Source organism: Macaca mulatta, chromosome 6, assembly GCF_049350105.2.
Source record: "Macaca mulatta isolate MMU2019108-1 chromosome 6, T2T-MMU8v2.0, whole genome shotgun sequence".
Taxonomy (NCBI): domain Eukaryota; kingdom Metazoa; phylum Chordata; class Mammalia; order Primates; family Cercopithecidae; genus Macaca; species Macaca mulatta.
The window spans coordinates 99,958,635-99,972,385 of record NC_133411.1 but is presented as its reverse complement, the minus strand read 5'-3'; the positions used below and the strand labels follow the sequence as shown (position 1 = coordinate 99,972,385).

The 13,751-nt window shown below is 51.1% G+C and overlaps 1 protein-coding gene across 2 annotated transcripts; it reads right to left on the bottom strand.

Moving 5' to 3' along the window:
• Nucleotides 1–1,915: 1,915 nt before the first annotated feature.
• NR2F1 (nuclear receptor subfamily 2 group F member 1) lies at nt 1,916–13,363 on the bottom strand. Of its 2 annotated transcripts, none has more exons than XM_015140413.3 (3): nt 11,092–13,363; nt 8,126–8,653; nt 1,916–2,980 (listed from the first exon to the last, which is right to left on the bottom strand). In XM_015140413.3, the coding sequence occupies exons 1-3, from the start codon at nt 11,552–11,554 to the stop codon at nt 2,700–2,702; spliced, it is 1,272 nt and encodes a 423-aa protein (XP_014995899.1). In that variant the 5' UTR covers nt 11,555–13,363; the 3' UTR covers nt 1,916–2,699. The 2 variants fall into 2 exon arrangements, with proteins under 2 accessions (XP_014995899.1, XP_014995900.1); XM_015140414.3 differs by lacking the exon at nt 11,092–13,363 and adding an exon at nt 9,329–9,427.
• Between the last annotated feature and the right edge of the window lie 388 nt (nt 13,364–13,751).

Sequence of the window (13,751 nt, the reverse complement as noted above, 5' to 3'; positions counted from 1 at the left end):
TAGAAGAGTCCGGGAGGGAGGCTGGGCGGCCATAGGAGGGCCTGCACTTCTTCCTAGGCTGTGAAGATTAGCCCCAGGCTTGAGCCCCGCCTTAGAAAGGTCGCTGGGATTGCCCAGGTCATGGGCAACGTTCCAGCCCTGCGGAGCAAGAGCCAAGTTAACCACTGTCACCTCTGGGCACTGGAGCAAGCGCGAGTACATCTCGGGCTACTGCAGCTGGCGGGCCAGTCTACACTGGGCGCCTTGCTCTTGGGCCTCCATATTGAGATTAATTGAAAAATACGTTTCCGACCTACGAAAATGTTTATCTGTTTTCATCAGAGGGATCACACTGTAATGAATATATTTACATCTCATTTCAGGAAAGGCAGGAAAGATCGCTGAGCTCTCCGAGGCAGCTCGTCTCCCCTCCCCCTCAGAGCCCTGGTTGCAGCCCACCCCACCCCAATCCGGAACCCGCAGCCAGTGGCGCTCGCTGATACTTCTTGGGAAGCGGTCGGGGATTAACTGTGGGCTCTCCCCTACCCCTCCTGCCTTAGGTGTCCAACCTGCAGGGAAGTCAACACAGGCCCAAAGACGTTGTTTCTGGGCGTGGTGCAGAGGATGCAGCCCGGGGAGGGATAAAACGGGCCCTAGTGACTCCATATCCTACCCGCCTGGCCGCCCTAGCTCAGGCCGGTCCCCAGGCGGGCCAGGCTGCGGATCGTGGGCCTGCAGTGGCTTCTCCACAGAGAGTGCGGCACTGCCCATGCTGCGCTGCACCCAGAATATTAAAAACCACAAGCGGGTTGGAGTGTAGGAGCTTGTTAATGCATTTGGTGGCGGGGGGTACCGGCGGGACGTGGAGACTTCCAAATATCACACTGAAAGCAAAACATTGCCAGTGACTTCTGAAAGTGAAGCTCTTCCCTCATCCGGGCCTGTCTGGGGCTGAGGGAAGGGGGAGGGGTGAGAGGTGTTATTTTAAAAGATCTGGCTTTATTAATACGTTAAGAAAGAGCTCCCTTGGCAGTATGTGTTCTCGCAGCGCCGGCTCTGATCCTATAAAACATTCATGCTTCGAAAGCTGTTACACAGAGCTGCCCCCCAAGCACACCCACCGATAGGCCTCAGCGGGAGGCTTCTGCCCTCAGAGGGCCACTAGGGCCCAAATACCTCTTCTGTGAAGAACCTGCTCCAGCCCTCTGACTCCTAGGTTCCGGGTCCACGCCCCTAAGTGCCACGAGCGGGGCGGGGCAGGGGTTCCCCTCACTCATCCGAGTTCCAGGACCCTTCTGGGAACCCATGTCACAGGGTTGGAGTGAAGGGCAAACCACAGCCACCTCTTCAGCGGACCATAACGGGGAGCAAAGCCAGGACTCCCAGGGCTGAGGCCCCAACTCTCTCCCAGAGCTGGAAAGAGGCGGGATCTACTAGCGCCTGGCTCAGTGGCGTCTGAATGGCCCACTCCCGCCACCCCCAAGTCCCGCTCTCCATGTCCCTCTGTAGCTTCTCCAGCTCAGCAAGTTCCCACCTGCAGTAAAGCCCCGGTTGCCGCCGCCAGAAACTGAAGCAGGCTGCGCCCCCGGTGCTTGGTGCCTGGAGACTCAACCAGCGCGCGACCCTGCCTGCCCCACTCCCTGGCCCAGCTGAGCACGGGACCGCCCGCAGCCCATAAGGTCTCAACCACTGAAGTCAGCAACCAAGGCGCCCTGCCTCTCCGCGGACCCCAGCCCATGTAGAGCCTGGCCCTCTGCATTTACAAAACCAAAGTAGCAGCTTGGTTTTAGGAAATGAATCTAACCAACTTTGTAGTAGACTTTAAAAGTCTCCCCTTTCACACAGCAAAACCTTCAATTCTAATAATAGTTGAGGTGGAAATTAACAAGGAGTTCTCTTGCACGGATAACATCCATCAAGTAACCAGACACATGGGTTTTGCTAAATTCTTTTATTTTTGTTTAAATTTTCACTTCAATTTTAATTCTTGAAGAACAGCCTCGACAACATATATCGCACTCATTATAAGAAGCAAAGGGTTATATCAAAAATTATTAGTATAGAATCACAGGAAATCTGGTTTGGAACCAGAAAAAAATACAAAACAGATATAGATACATAGACACAGGACAATTTTTTATAATTATTTGGAAAATGTTATTTTCCCCTAATTCTTGTTTCCTTTTTCTTTATGCGCATACGATGTTTAAATTTTACAAAAAATGAAAATAAAGACTAATATTTTACAAAATGAATAACAATGTTCAGTGTGTGTGTGTTTCTACATAGGTTTCAGTCCACTTCCATATGTGTTGTTTCTGTACAGAATATATCCACATCCGTCCACAATAAATCCTGGAAGGTCCATTAGTTTCCTTCTGTTTTATTAAAATTCTCATGGTCCTCTCTTCCAAATTCTTTTTCTTTTTTTCACCAGACAGACACAAGGTTCTTTTTTTTTTTCTTTTTCTTTTTTCTTTTTTCTTTTTCCTTGCCAACGTGCTCACAGATCTGATCCTAAAAGAGTCTCTTTTCCCCATGCTTTGTAGCTCGGGTTGTATTTCTGCTGGGTGGGCTGCTCTTGTCTCGGCCCTCCTCCCTCCCGCCCGGCCTGCCTGGCCCGCTGCACCTCCCGGTGTCCCCGCGGCTTTGGAGTCCTTGGCCCAGGTGGGTCCACTGAGTCTCTAGGGGGACGGGGGCAGGTGGGAAGCGCCCAAGGTCTAGGAGCACTGGATGGACATGTAAGGCCAGTTGAAGCTGCTCCCAGACAGTAACATATCGCGGATGAGAGTTTCGATGGGGGTTTTACCTACCAAACGGACGAAGAAGAGCTGCTCGATGACAGAGGAGGACACGGTGCGCAGCGAGGGCAGTCGCAGCAGCAGTTTGCCGAAGCGGCTGGGCTGGTTGGGGTACTGACTCCTCACGTACTCCTCCAGTGCGCACTGCGACTTCTCCTGCAGGCTCTCGATGTGGGCCGCATCCGACAGGCCACAGGCGTCTGCCCGAGCAGCCACAGGAGGGAGAGACAGGGAAAGGTAGCACACGGTTAGGCTGACAAATAGCAAAGGCACAAATAAGTCATTATTTTTCTTTAAGGAGAAAAGGGAAAATAAAAAAGAAGTAAAAGAGAAAAGAAAAATTCACCCTCCCATACCTCTCCATCCCCTTCTTCATTCCCTTCTCCCCAGCCCCCAATACAATACAAATAAAAATAAATCAAACCCCCACCAAGCCTATGGGAGCTGGAGAGACAGGCACACACATGCAGAGGCAGGAACCTCTCTAGTCCCTTTGTTTTTCCTCTTTCACCTTTGGATTAAATAATGTACAATGCTGGAACCATGTTTGCTGTGCTTAACAACCTGTCCTCCGCGTGCAAGGGAGCATCTTTCTGGCCATGCTCATTAACTTTCACCCCTTTTGCCTGTAATTTGGGGGAGTTCAGTACCCCTTAGGAAATATACGGCCTGAAGGGAGTTCTTAAAGGATTCCTGGAGTCCCCTCTCAAACCCAAACAACCCCAACCAGAAACCTCAAGGAGAACCTAGATTGTGTAGTGAACAAACACATGGGAGGGGGTAAGGAATCATGGGCTGGCAGTGCCTGGAATCAGATGAAGCCCATGCTTTAGCAATACATGATTTGAGATCCACTATCTATGCAAGAAAGGACTCTGCAGCAAATCCTTGGTGAGGATGTACACTTCTATCTATATCTAAGATCAAGTAATTGAAAACTGGTCACATCTCTGTAAGCTGTATAATAATCAGGAAGAATATGACTCAGTTACTCCAGGCTGCAGAAAGGCGACATCTTCAGCGATCAGACACAAAGCTGGGCTACAGGCAGCAGCTGCTGCTGCTTCAGAACCGGGGGGTGGGGGGGACATGGGTGGTGGGGAGTTGAGGGGGGACTTGGGGGAGATAAGCTTTTGGTGGCAGGACCAAGGGAGAAAAAGGCACCTCCACACAATGACAGCACCTCAAAATCTGTGTGCTTAGTTCATGTCAACCAAGGTCTTGGTCCTCTAAAAGTATTTCAGGGCAGCAGATTATACTATATCAACTAACTAGAGGCAAGCATAGGGAGGGGAAGATGGAATAAGAGAAATGGAGTAAAGGCATCCTCTCCTAGTTCAAATACCCACTTGTTTCTTATATTAATAATAAATATTTTAAAATCCGGGAAGATCACAGAGGAGCCCTTAGCCAGTCAGGAGGTTGACTAGAGATCAAAGACAGAGTTTACTAATATGTAGATCTGGAAAGAAATTCATGCATGGCAATGCCCCCAAAATGACATTGTATAATTGTGAATGGGCAAGTGTGACCCTAAGAAGACACAACAAATGATTCAAAGCGAAACCTGTGTCTGCTGAGTTTCTGAGCTTTATGTCCTTATATTTCAAGAACTGGGACTTACAAAGCATTCTAACACCTTCATCTACAAGGCTATGGCCTCGAGCAAAAATACAAATAAAACTAGTGATAATTCAAGAACTTCTGAAGCAAGTCTCCTTTGACCTCAGATACAGACTAGGTTCCTCTCAGATGTCTAATTACTCCAGCTAGCCAGTTGGGTATATCCACACTGGTCTGATTTGGGAAGCCAAATGAGACTTTATGGCTATTAGGGCCAGGGCAGTAAGAGCTCTGTGGGGCTTTGCTGCTTAAGGAAGGGACCCTGAGTTTGGCCCTGCTTGCTAACCTGGCCCCGATGAATGACCCTCACTCAGACCCAGACCCATATTTACATAGAGCTTGCTTTACATGCATTATCTGCCCGTATGCTATGGATCATTCTCAGTCCTAGACAATGCAATATGAAAAGGACCCCTTGGTACCCCAGCAGATTTCTTCCTTTTTTTTTTTTTTTTTAAGATCCATATGGCATCCCCTTAGCTCAGTAAAATATCTATCTGACATTTACGATTAGGGCCCTTGGAGTACAAGGTCACTTCCCGACTTCCAAACAGGCCGCTCCAAGAAAGACAAGCCCAGGAAAGGCCTGCCTGGGTCCTGTGCCGGTTGCTTCCATTTCTTCCTTCCTTTGGAGGCGAATGCCTATAGCTGGGCCTGCCTACCAGGTACCAGCCAGCTAGCTCTGTGGCTTCCCTCCTGCAGGAACCTTGGTTCTGGTCTGGCTTCCCAGTCTGGAAACTCATTCAACCCTTTGCAACAGGATTCCCCCAACTGTGGACAGAAGGTATGAGCTCCCAGATCAACTAGGGGGTTGTGGTGACAAAGCTAAGTGACCAGGGGGTGCAATGCAGTATATATTTACGCTCCATGAGTTATACCCCAAACAAGAAAATGAGGCATAATGTACAAAATCCATGTCACACTTTTTATACGGTAGTGTCAGTATGGGAACTCTCGATATTTCTTCTACAGTGTATGGAAAAGAAATTATGTAAATAAATAACCATTACTGCTCAGGCCCTCCTGGCTTAGCCTTTGTAGTACAGAGAATGTATTTCATGTTGTGCATTCAGAAGAGTTTAGTGTTCAGGAAATATAGATGTAATCAGCTGCCATAACTAGAAATCAAAGTTATTATTGTGCTGAAAATAGATTTATTGTATTTATGTTAACTAGATGGTTCCTTTCAGAGAAAGTCTCATTTTTTTGAAGGAATATTTAGGTGTATGAATTAATGAATTTTTAAAAAAGTAAGTTCAGGTCATGACCTAGTCCTTGGATGCAGTCCAGAATATTAAGGATTAAACATACCATCCGGAGGCCAAATGTGAAAACCACCACGGGGGACCCCTGTGCCAGCTTCAAATACTTAGCCAAAGCAAACCACATTGGACAATATGTCTAAAACTGTCTTTTCCATCATTCAAAGTTTGCTTAAAAGTTGGATGACTTTGAGAAGGCTTCCCATGAATTCCCTTCTGGCTAGCAATCAAAACAAGTTTAGTCAAAAGTGGAAATGTGTTGCATGGGGGGGGGGGGGCGGTGAATTACTACTGACAGCTCTATTTCCATTTTCAGATATTCTACTTGCAATTTTCCAACAAAATAATGTTATTGTTCATTTCTAGGCACTCTTTGCACCTTGAAGACTTGATTCAAGAAACTTCTTTGGAAAACTTTTTAAATGAACACTTTTCACAGGAATGTTTTAGTATGAAAAGTTAAAAGAAAAGCATGAATAATTCCACAATGCTTGCCCGAAGCCTGCACAGTCTTCACCTCTCTCTGGGAAAGGGCATGAGATTAGCAAAGTCAAGGGGGTTCAAAGAACCTTAGGGGGTATAAGGAAAAGAGAGGAGAGACCTTTCCTGAGAAGACGTCTGTCCAGTTCCAAGTCGCATTTCTGCTTCAAGACACCTCGCTGGATGAGATTTTCAAACCCCAGCTTCCCTGACACTGGCTTGCTTCCTGATGAATTTGGCTAAAGAGCCCAGTAGTAGACAGCCAGCCAGGCCCCAGGCCTGCCAGAGCTGAGGCAGCCTGGTTGCTGCTTCCCAGGCTCTTTGTCACTTTTGAAAAACACGTTTCCATCAAGAAGACTTATTAAGATAAAATGCATTCAAACACAGAGGAGACTATTCCATAAATCTTCCATTTGTTTTAAGGTTTGCACTTTATCCTCTTGGAAAGAATAACTCCCTCTCTCACTTGCAGACCTGCATTTGCACTGAAAGTAAAAGGGGGGCAGTCCAAGTCCATGGCTCTGGCCACCCTGCATACAAATGAGATGCTCTTGTCTAAATAAATTATCTGCTGTTCAGATCGATATTAATACTACATTTGCTACATTACAATATTGTGCAAATTTAAGAGTCATTTTAATACAATGTAAATACGATTCTTCACGCATGAAAGCCAAGAAATATTGATAGATTATACCATTGCTTACTGTTCAACAAGGCCTTAGGAAAGGGATTTTGGTATCTCTGTTCAAGAATGGTTTTAATTTGGCCATTGGAAAGCCTGGCTTTAGGACAGATTTATTGGGATGGTTTATTTGTTCTCCGAATGGAGGAATTAAAAACAATACTGCCAATAATGGTGGTAAAACTGCAGCTAACCCTACTCACAGTGGTCAGGGCCCAAGACCCAGTGTAAGCAGCACTACTTCCCACCAGCGTCCTCTCTGGCTTTGTTTCTATTTCTCCCCATTACCTGCTGTCCTGGGTGTTTATATGTTTCCCTCTTGCATGTTATAATAATAAAAAGCCGGCAATGTTCTCAGAGGCTCAGACCAGAGCCCTTCAAAGGAAACGTTAATGCACTTTCCTGGAAGTTAATTTGAACCATCTATCATAAGAGAAATTGTTAACATACATGTTACCACTGCCTACACATAATTTGATATTTTTAAAGTCACTCTGTTAAATTTCCAACCTTCATGTGTTTTGCATAGCTTTGGAATTCATCTCCAGGCGGGGAATCCTCCCATACTTGCGGGTTCTACAGTATTGCCTTTGTTTTTTATCTTTCTTGTTTAGATCGAATCCGTTTTTTACGACCCTCAATAACCTCAGCAACTGCAAACATGAATGGTTTCCGATAAGGGAAAATCAGGCAGCGATAAAGCGGGATTATTTATGATTTATTTGTGCGTATTCTTCTCTTTCCACCTCTCTCTGTGTCTCTCTGTGTCGGGAAACTCATCCAAGGAGCGTGCCACAAAGGGTAAGAAGCCACATTCCCACGTTCTCTTCCTTCCCTCGCCTCCCCCAGAAACGCTGAGCTCTGGCTCACACATAACACGCACCACACACACACACATACACACACACACACACACACACACACACACACACACACACACACACGCAGCCAGACGGATCCACAGCACCGCCCCCCGGCCCCCCCCCCCCCCCGCCTCAGACACACACCAGCGGCAGCCGCGGCCCCAGGTAGGGGTCCGCGCGACCAGGCCCGGCCGCCCGCCGGCCGCACCCGCGCCGCCTCGGTTCCCGCACCGCCGCGCTCCCAAGATGGCAGCGGCGCGGCTGGCCGGTCCCCGCGCGGGGGTCACCAGACCCCGGCCAGGCTCAGTGCACAGCAAGGGCCCGACCCGACACGCACCGGCTGCGCGGGAGGCTCCGAAGGCCAGGCCCGGGCGGCGCTGGGCCTGCGCTCGCCGCCGGCGCGGCCTGCCCTCCCCGCGACCGCAGCCTCACCTGACGTGAACAGCACGATGGCTTTGAGGCAGCTGTACTCGGCCGAGTCGACGTGCAGCGCCTTGAGCTTCTCCACCTGCTCCTGGAAGATGCGGATGTGGTCCATGAAGGCCACGACGCGGTCGGCGGACATGGGCGAGGCGTGCAGGCCGGCGGCGGCCAGCAGCGGCGCCACGTGCAGCGGCATAGAGCACTGGGCCGCGTTGAGCACGAACAGCTCGCTCCAGGTGAGGCGTAGCAGGGACACCTGGTCGGTGATCTGCAGATCCGGGAAGAAGGGGATGTTGCGGGCCCACTCGACGGCGCTGAAGAGCAGGCGCGCCGCCAGCTCGCAGATGTTCTCGATGCCCATAATGTTGTTGGGCTGCATGCACTGGCTGCCGTAGCGCGACGTGGGGTAGGGCTCGGCGCGCAGCAGCAGCGAGATGTAGCCGGACAGGTAGCAGTGGCCGTTGAGGGGGTCCCCGTTGGTGAGTGCGTACTGGCCTGGATTGGGCTGGGTTGGAGGCATTCTTCCTCGCTGAACCGCTGACAAAAAGAAAGAGAGAAAAGAGGCAATGTGCATCCAGGGGGCTTGCGAACATTGCCGCGCCGCAGCGTACCCAACACAATGCAGAAGCTCTTCCCGCAGCCACACGCGCCCCGCGCATCTTCTCCGGCTCGCTCTCACAGTCCACACCGCTAGGAGATCTGGGGTGAGGCCCTCCAGCTCCACAGCTCGATGTGTCCAGCCATCGCCTGAGCCCTTGGCCACCTCAGCCCCGCCGGAGCTAGGCCTGACTACAGGGCCCCCACCCTGGCAAGGTCAAGAAAGTGTCACCCAACCCCTAAGCCACCAAGGGGGAACACACAGATAAATGAAACCCCACTCACCCCTCCAGAATGGGGGGGAAAAAAATCAAGGTTAAAAAAAGGCGAAACCGGAGAAAGGTTGTGGTTCTAGGCAAATGCCTAGCGGCCTCCTCATTTGCAAGCAAGCAGCGTTTTGCTGATAAAATGTTTCCACATTCTCTTAAAATGCTATAGAATAATTCTTAAAATAGACACAAGTTACATATCCTACTAACCACTTACAACTTTTGAGTAGAGAACAAGTATCCTGCGCCCCTCCCTTCTCCTCTCCTCCCCGTCGCCCCATACAAAGTTCTCACTATTAAAAGCAACAGAAAATTGAAAATTTTCAAGAAAAAAAGTTGAACTTACAGTAGCCAAACATTATTGAAAAAAGTAGGAAATATAATTAATGTCTGTCCTGCGCGGTGCCACTGCAACCTGCAGCCAGCTTTTGCCCAGTGAATGCACGAGCTTTCAACTGCAAAAACACTGGATTCATTAACCATCTGAATGCAAAACGTAAGCATGCTTTGAGTTCTTAAAGCTGACCAAAGTTTTTTTTTTTTTTTTTTTTTTTAATGTGTATGTTTTACTTCAACAGTGCCAGCGTTTTAAATTGCCATGTAAACAAAGACAACTTTAGGAGAAGTTAGGGCTACTGAACTCTTCCCCCCAACAAATTAATATAGATATGTTCATGTACATGTAGCTGTCTTATTTCAGGTTTTGCTCTATTTTCTGAAGTTTGCTTTGATTCTAATTTTAATGCAAGTTCCAGTGCAATTTAAGCTCTTGAAACATAATGGCTAGAATACTTTTTTCTAATTATAGTTTTGAACTTGGCAGTTATTTTTCAATTAAGTGAGAGTACAATTCAAAGTTGTTTTTTTTTTTTTTTCTTTCAGATGCCTACAAAATCTCCCTGGAGCTAGAAATGAAGTAGTCATATTTGTCTGCTCCTTAAGATCTGAAGGAATTCAATTTCTTTTCTTGTGGCATATAAAATATAATTTTAAAGTCAATTACAAGAAGGAGTAATCTGCATTCTGCAAAATTGACTGGTTCGCTAATTTGACTATAAGACATCTTTAATGATTGTCAAGAGATAAAGTTTAACTGTAAACGGCTAAATATAGTTATAAGAAAAGTACTGCATCTCTTGCCACATGAACATGAAGCATATCCAAATACAACATCAAAAGTTGTGTTTTTTTAAAAAACAAAGCCATACAACACAGGGATTAAATGATGTGGAAGCTCATGCCAGCTGCAGTCTATGCATTATGGCCAAATCAGAAGGATCGGTAAATGCCGTTGTAAATTGTAATTTGTATGCAGTATTTAAGCAGAGGGTGGAGTTTGATGAAGAAATAAAACGAGTATCATGCTTTAAAAAAAATGACACAACTATGAAAGCACGGTTCAGTCACAAACTTTCCTTTCAAAGTAGAGGGGTGAAAACAAGGCCACAGCTCTGGAGGAGGCGGCCCCAGCTCCGTGAAGAAGAGAGGGAACCAGTGAACGGGCCAGAAGCCCCCCTTCCCCCCTAATTAGACCTACAAGTGCAATAAATCTCACTCCTCTTTTTCCAAGCTAAGCTTCCAAAAGGATGATGGCAGCAATGAATCTATGGTTCAGGGTACTCCAACCCCAACCCTCCCCCATTTTAAATAAAGGGTATGAAGAGGTGGAGGGAAAAGTGTAATGAAAAAAACACAGAAACAGAGTTTTCTGGGGGAAATAAGCACCCCTCCCCAAGTTCATGCCAGCACAGCCCCAAGCAGCCTCACGCACACGCGGGAAAGAGACACACCGAGCACATCCAAGACAGAGGGAAGAAGGGGGATTTTAAGCCACAGCTCACGATCTCAGGGACACAATCCTGAGCAGGCAGCGGGCGGGGTGGGGGAGCCGGGGAGAGGAGCGCAGGCCGGGAGGGGGAGGCAGCGGCAGTGAGCTGGGGAGGGCGGGGGGAGACGCCGGGGGAGGAAGGCAGCGGGGAGAAGGGAAGCTGGGACAGGCCGGGACCACAGGAGCCCCAGCCCCACACAGCAACCACCCGGGCGAGAAAGAAAGAAAGAGCCAGGGAGGCGGGCGAAGCGCGGGGAGAGAAGCAGAGAAGAAATATTCACCTTCCCGCCTCATGCCCACTTTGAGGCACTTCTTGAGGCGGCAGTATTGGCACTGGTTGCGGTGGTGCTGGTCGATGGGACAGTTCCTGTTGGCACGGCATGTGTAAGTTAAGTTCCTGCGGACGCTCCTCTTGAAGAAACTTTTGCAGCCCTCGCAGGTGAATTGGCCGTAGTGCTTGCCGCTCGACTTGTCCCCGCACACCACGCACTCGATGTGCTGCTGGCTCTGGCCCGAACCGGGCGGGCCCTGGCCCTTGTCCCCCGCCGTGCCGGGGGTGGCGGGCGCTCCGGGCTGGCCCGGGGTCTGCGGCGTGTGCGGCGCGCCCGAGCCCGCCTGCTGCTGCTGCTCGCCGGCGCCGCCGCCGCCGCCGCGGGCCGCCTGCGCTGCGGGGTTGGGGCCGCCGGGGTTGCCCCCGGCCACGTCGTCCTGCGGATCTCGCCAGCTGCTAACTACCATTGCCATATCTTTGGGCCCGGGGAGCGCTGGGGGGAGCCGAGCTGCTCGCCGAGGGCCGCGGGGCGCGCCGGCGCGCTGGGAGGGGAAGGGGAAGGGGAAGGGGGGAGGGGGAGGGGGCGGGGGGCCCGCCGGGCGCCCCGGGGTCGCAGGAGCCGAGCCCGAGCCGGGCACCGGCCGCTGCCTCCGCCGCCGCCGCCGCTGCCGCCGCTACTGCCTCGGCCGCCCCGCTGCTGCTGCGCGCCCGCCCGCCCTGCTGGCGTTTTGTTGTGGTTCCTGCTGTTTTCTTTCTCTCTTTTTGCAGCCCCCCCAGGCTCTCAGGCTCCCCCCCCAACACCCCTGCTCCCCTCGCCCGCTCCCCCCGCGCTCCGTTCCTGGGGGGGCCGCGCTCTCCTTCCCCCCTCCCCACCCCCCGGCGAGCAAGCTCCCTTCTCTCGCTTTTTTCTTCTTCCCCAAGTTGCAAAATCAGAAATGGCACAGGCGGCAGCCGGGAGCGGCGCGGGGCGCAGCGCCGGGGGCGGCGGGCATGGGCCACGGCGCGCGCACAGACTCGCCCTCCGCCTCGCCCGCACCCCCGCGCACACACACACTCGCACACACACTCGCTCACCCGCGCCGGGCGCCCGCCCGCCCGCCCGCCGGCCGCTCGGGCTACGCGCAGCGCGCTGGCTGAGCCGACATAGAGGAAGCCGGCGAGGGCGGAGGCGGCGGCGGCGGCGGCGGAGGAGGAGGTCGCGGCTGCAGGCGCCGCTGGAGCTGCCGCCGGAGCTGCTGCGGCGAGCGCCGCTGGAGGAGCCCGGGCCCGGGCCGGAGTCCGAGCAGGAGTCGGGGCCGCAGCCGGAGCGCGAGCGGAGGCCGGGGCCGCCCGCGCCGCCGCCGCTGCTGTCCCGGCGGGAGCCCTCGCCGGGCTCGGGAGTGCAGGGAGCGCGGTGAGCCGAGCAGGGCGCTGGGCGAGGCTGCCGGCGGCGATCAGGGCGCGCGGGTGTCGGGGGGCCAGGTCCAGGGCCGGACGCAGCCAGCCATTCAGGAAGGCAGCGCTGGAGAGCGGGAGGCAGCCGGCGAGGAAGATCACACACTTTGCTCTTTTTGTTGTGCCGGTGGCGCCGGGCTCTAGCTGCCTTCTTCTTTCGGGAGGTGACGGAAGGGGGAAAAAAATACGGGATAATTCACGCCGGCGACGAATTCACAGCGAAATAGAAAAAATAAAAATCAGAAGAAAATAATTGCCAAAAAAAGGAAAAAGGAAAAGCGAGAGAGACATCCAAAGTAGGTCGAATAAATAATCCTCTTCTTTTCCTCTTTCTTGCTCCTTCTTCTGCTTCTTCTGCTATAACACACAGAGCTAGTTAAAAAAACCCTGGAGATCGCCCAAAAATGTTCTTTTTTTAGTATTTTAAATAAGTGCTCTTCAGCCGGGAACCAACACCCTCCCTCCAAAAAAAATCATATATGTATAAAATAACGATAAGAAGAATACGAAGGGGGTGCCTCCTCCTCCTCCTCCTCCTCCTTTTTTTTTCTTTAAGTTTAGCCCTCTCTCTTCTGCAGGAATGGAGTAAAAGAGACGAGGAGGGAGAAAAAGGAGAGAAAGAAGGAGAAGAAGGGGAAAACAACTAGTAGAATATGTAAGAAAAGAGAAAGGAGAGAGAAGAGAGGTTCAGAGAAGAGAGGAGAGAGAAGAGAGGAGGGAGAGAGAGGGGGGAGAAAGAGAGGAGAGAGAGAGAGAGAGACAGAGAGAGAGAGAGAGAGAGGAGAAGAGAGAGAGAGAGACCCAAAAATTGAATGCGTTTAAACGGGAGGACTCGCAGAGCAATGTTTCCGAAAGGGGGATCTGCGCGAATGTCTGTATATAGTGAACTTTGACACTACTATTGAAACTGACACGTTTCTATGGAGATCGCTGCCTTATATGGAGCTCGTGTCAAGGAGCCAAGAGAAGGGCTGCTGGCAACTGATAATCAAAGGCGACTGACTGGTCAGAGCCCTGAATCGGGGGGAGAGAAAATGGGAGGCTAAGGTTAGCCAAGCCTCCTGCACGCCATTGGTTGGAGAGCCCCTCCCCCCTCCTCTTCTGCTTTCTTTCTTTTTTTCCCCCCTCCCTCTTAGCTACCTACAGACTGGGATGGTGTGGGGAGGAGGAGAGAAAGTGAGGGAGGGGGGTGTGTTTCTGACAAGCGCAATTTACATTGAGATCGCCCTGCGCTGC

What these genes read in the sequence shown, in the direction of transcription:
- NR2F1 (XM_015140413.3), bottom strand. Translation starts at nt 11,554, where the DNA reads ATGGCAATGGTAGTTAGCAGCTGGCGAGATCCGCAGGACGACGTGGCC. An exon ending in AGTGGGCATGAGGCGGGAAG is followed by an intron (nt 8,654 to 11,091) that starts GTGAATATTTCT and finishes TCTTTTTGTCAG; the next exon opens with CGGTTCAGCGAGGAAGAATG. An exon ending in CATCGTGCTGTTCACGTCAG is followed by an intron (nt 2,981 to 8,125) that starts GTGAGGCTGCGG and finishes CTGCTCGGGCAG; the next exon opens with ACGCCTGTGGCCTGTCGGAT.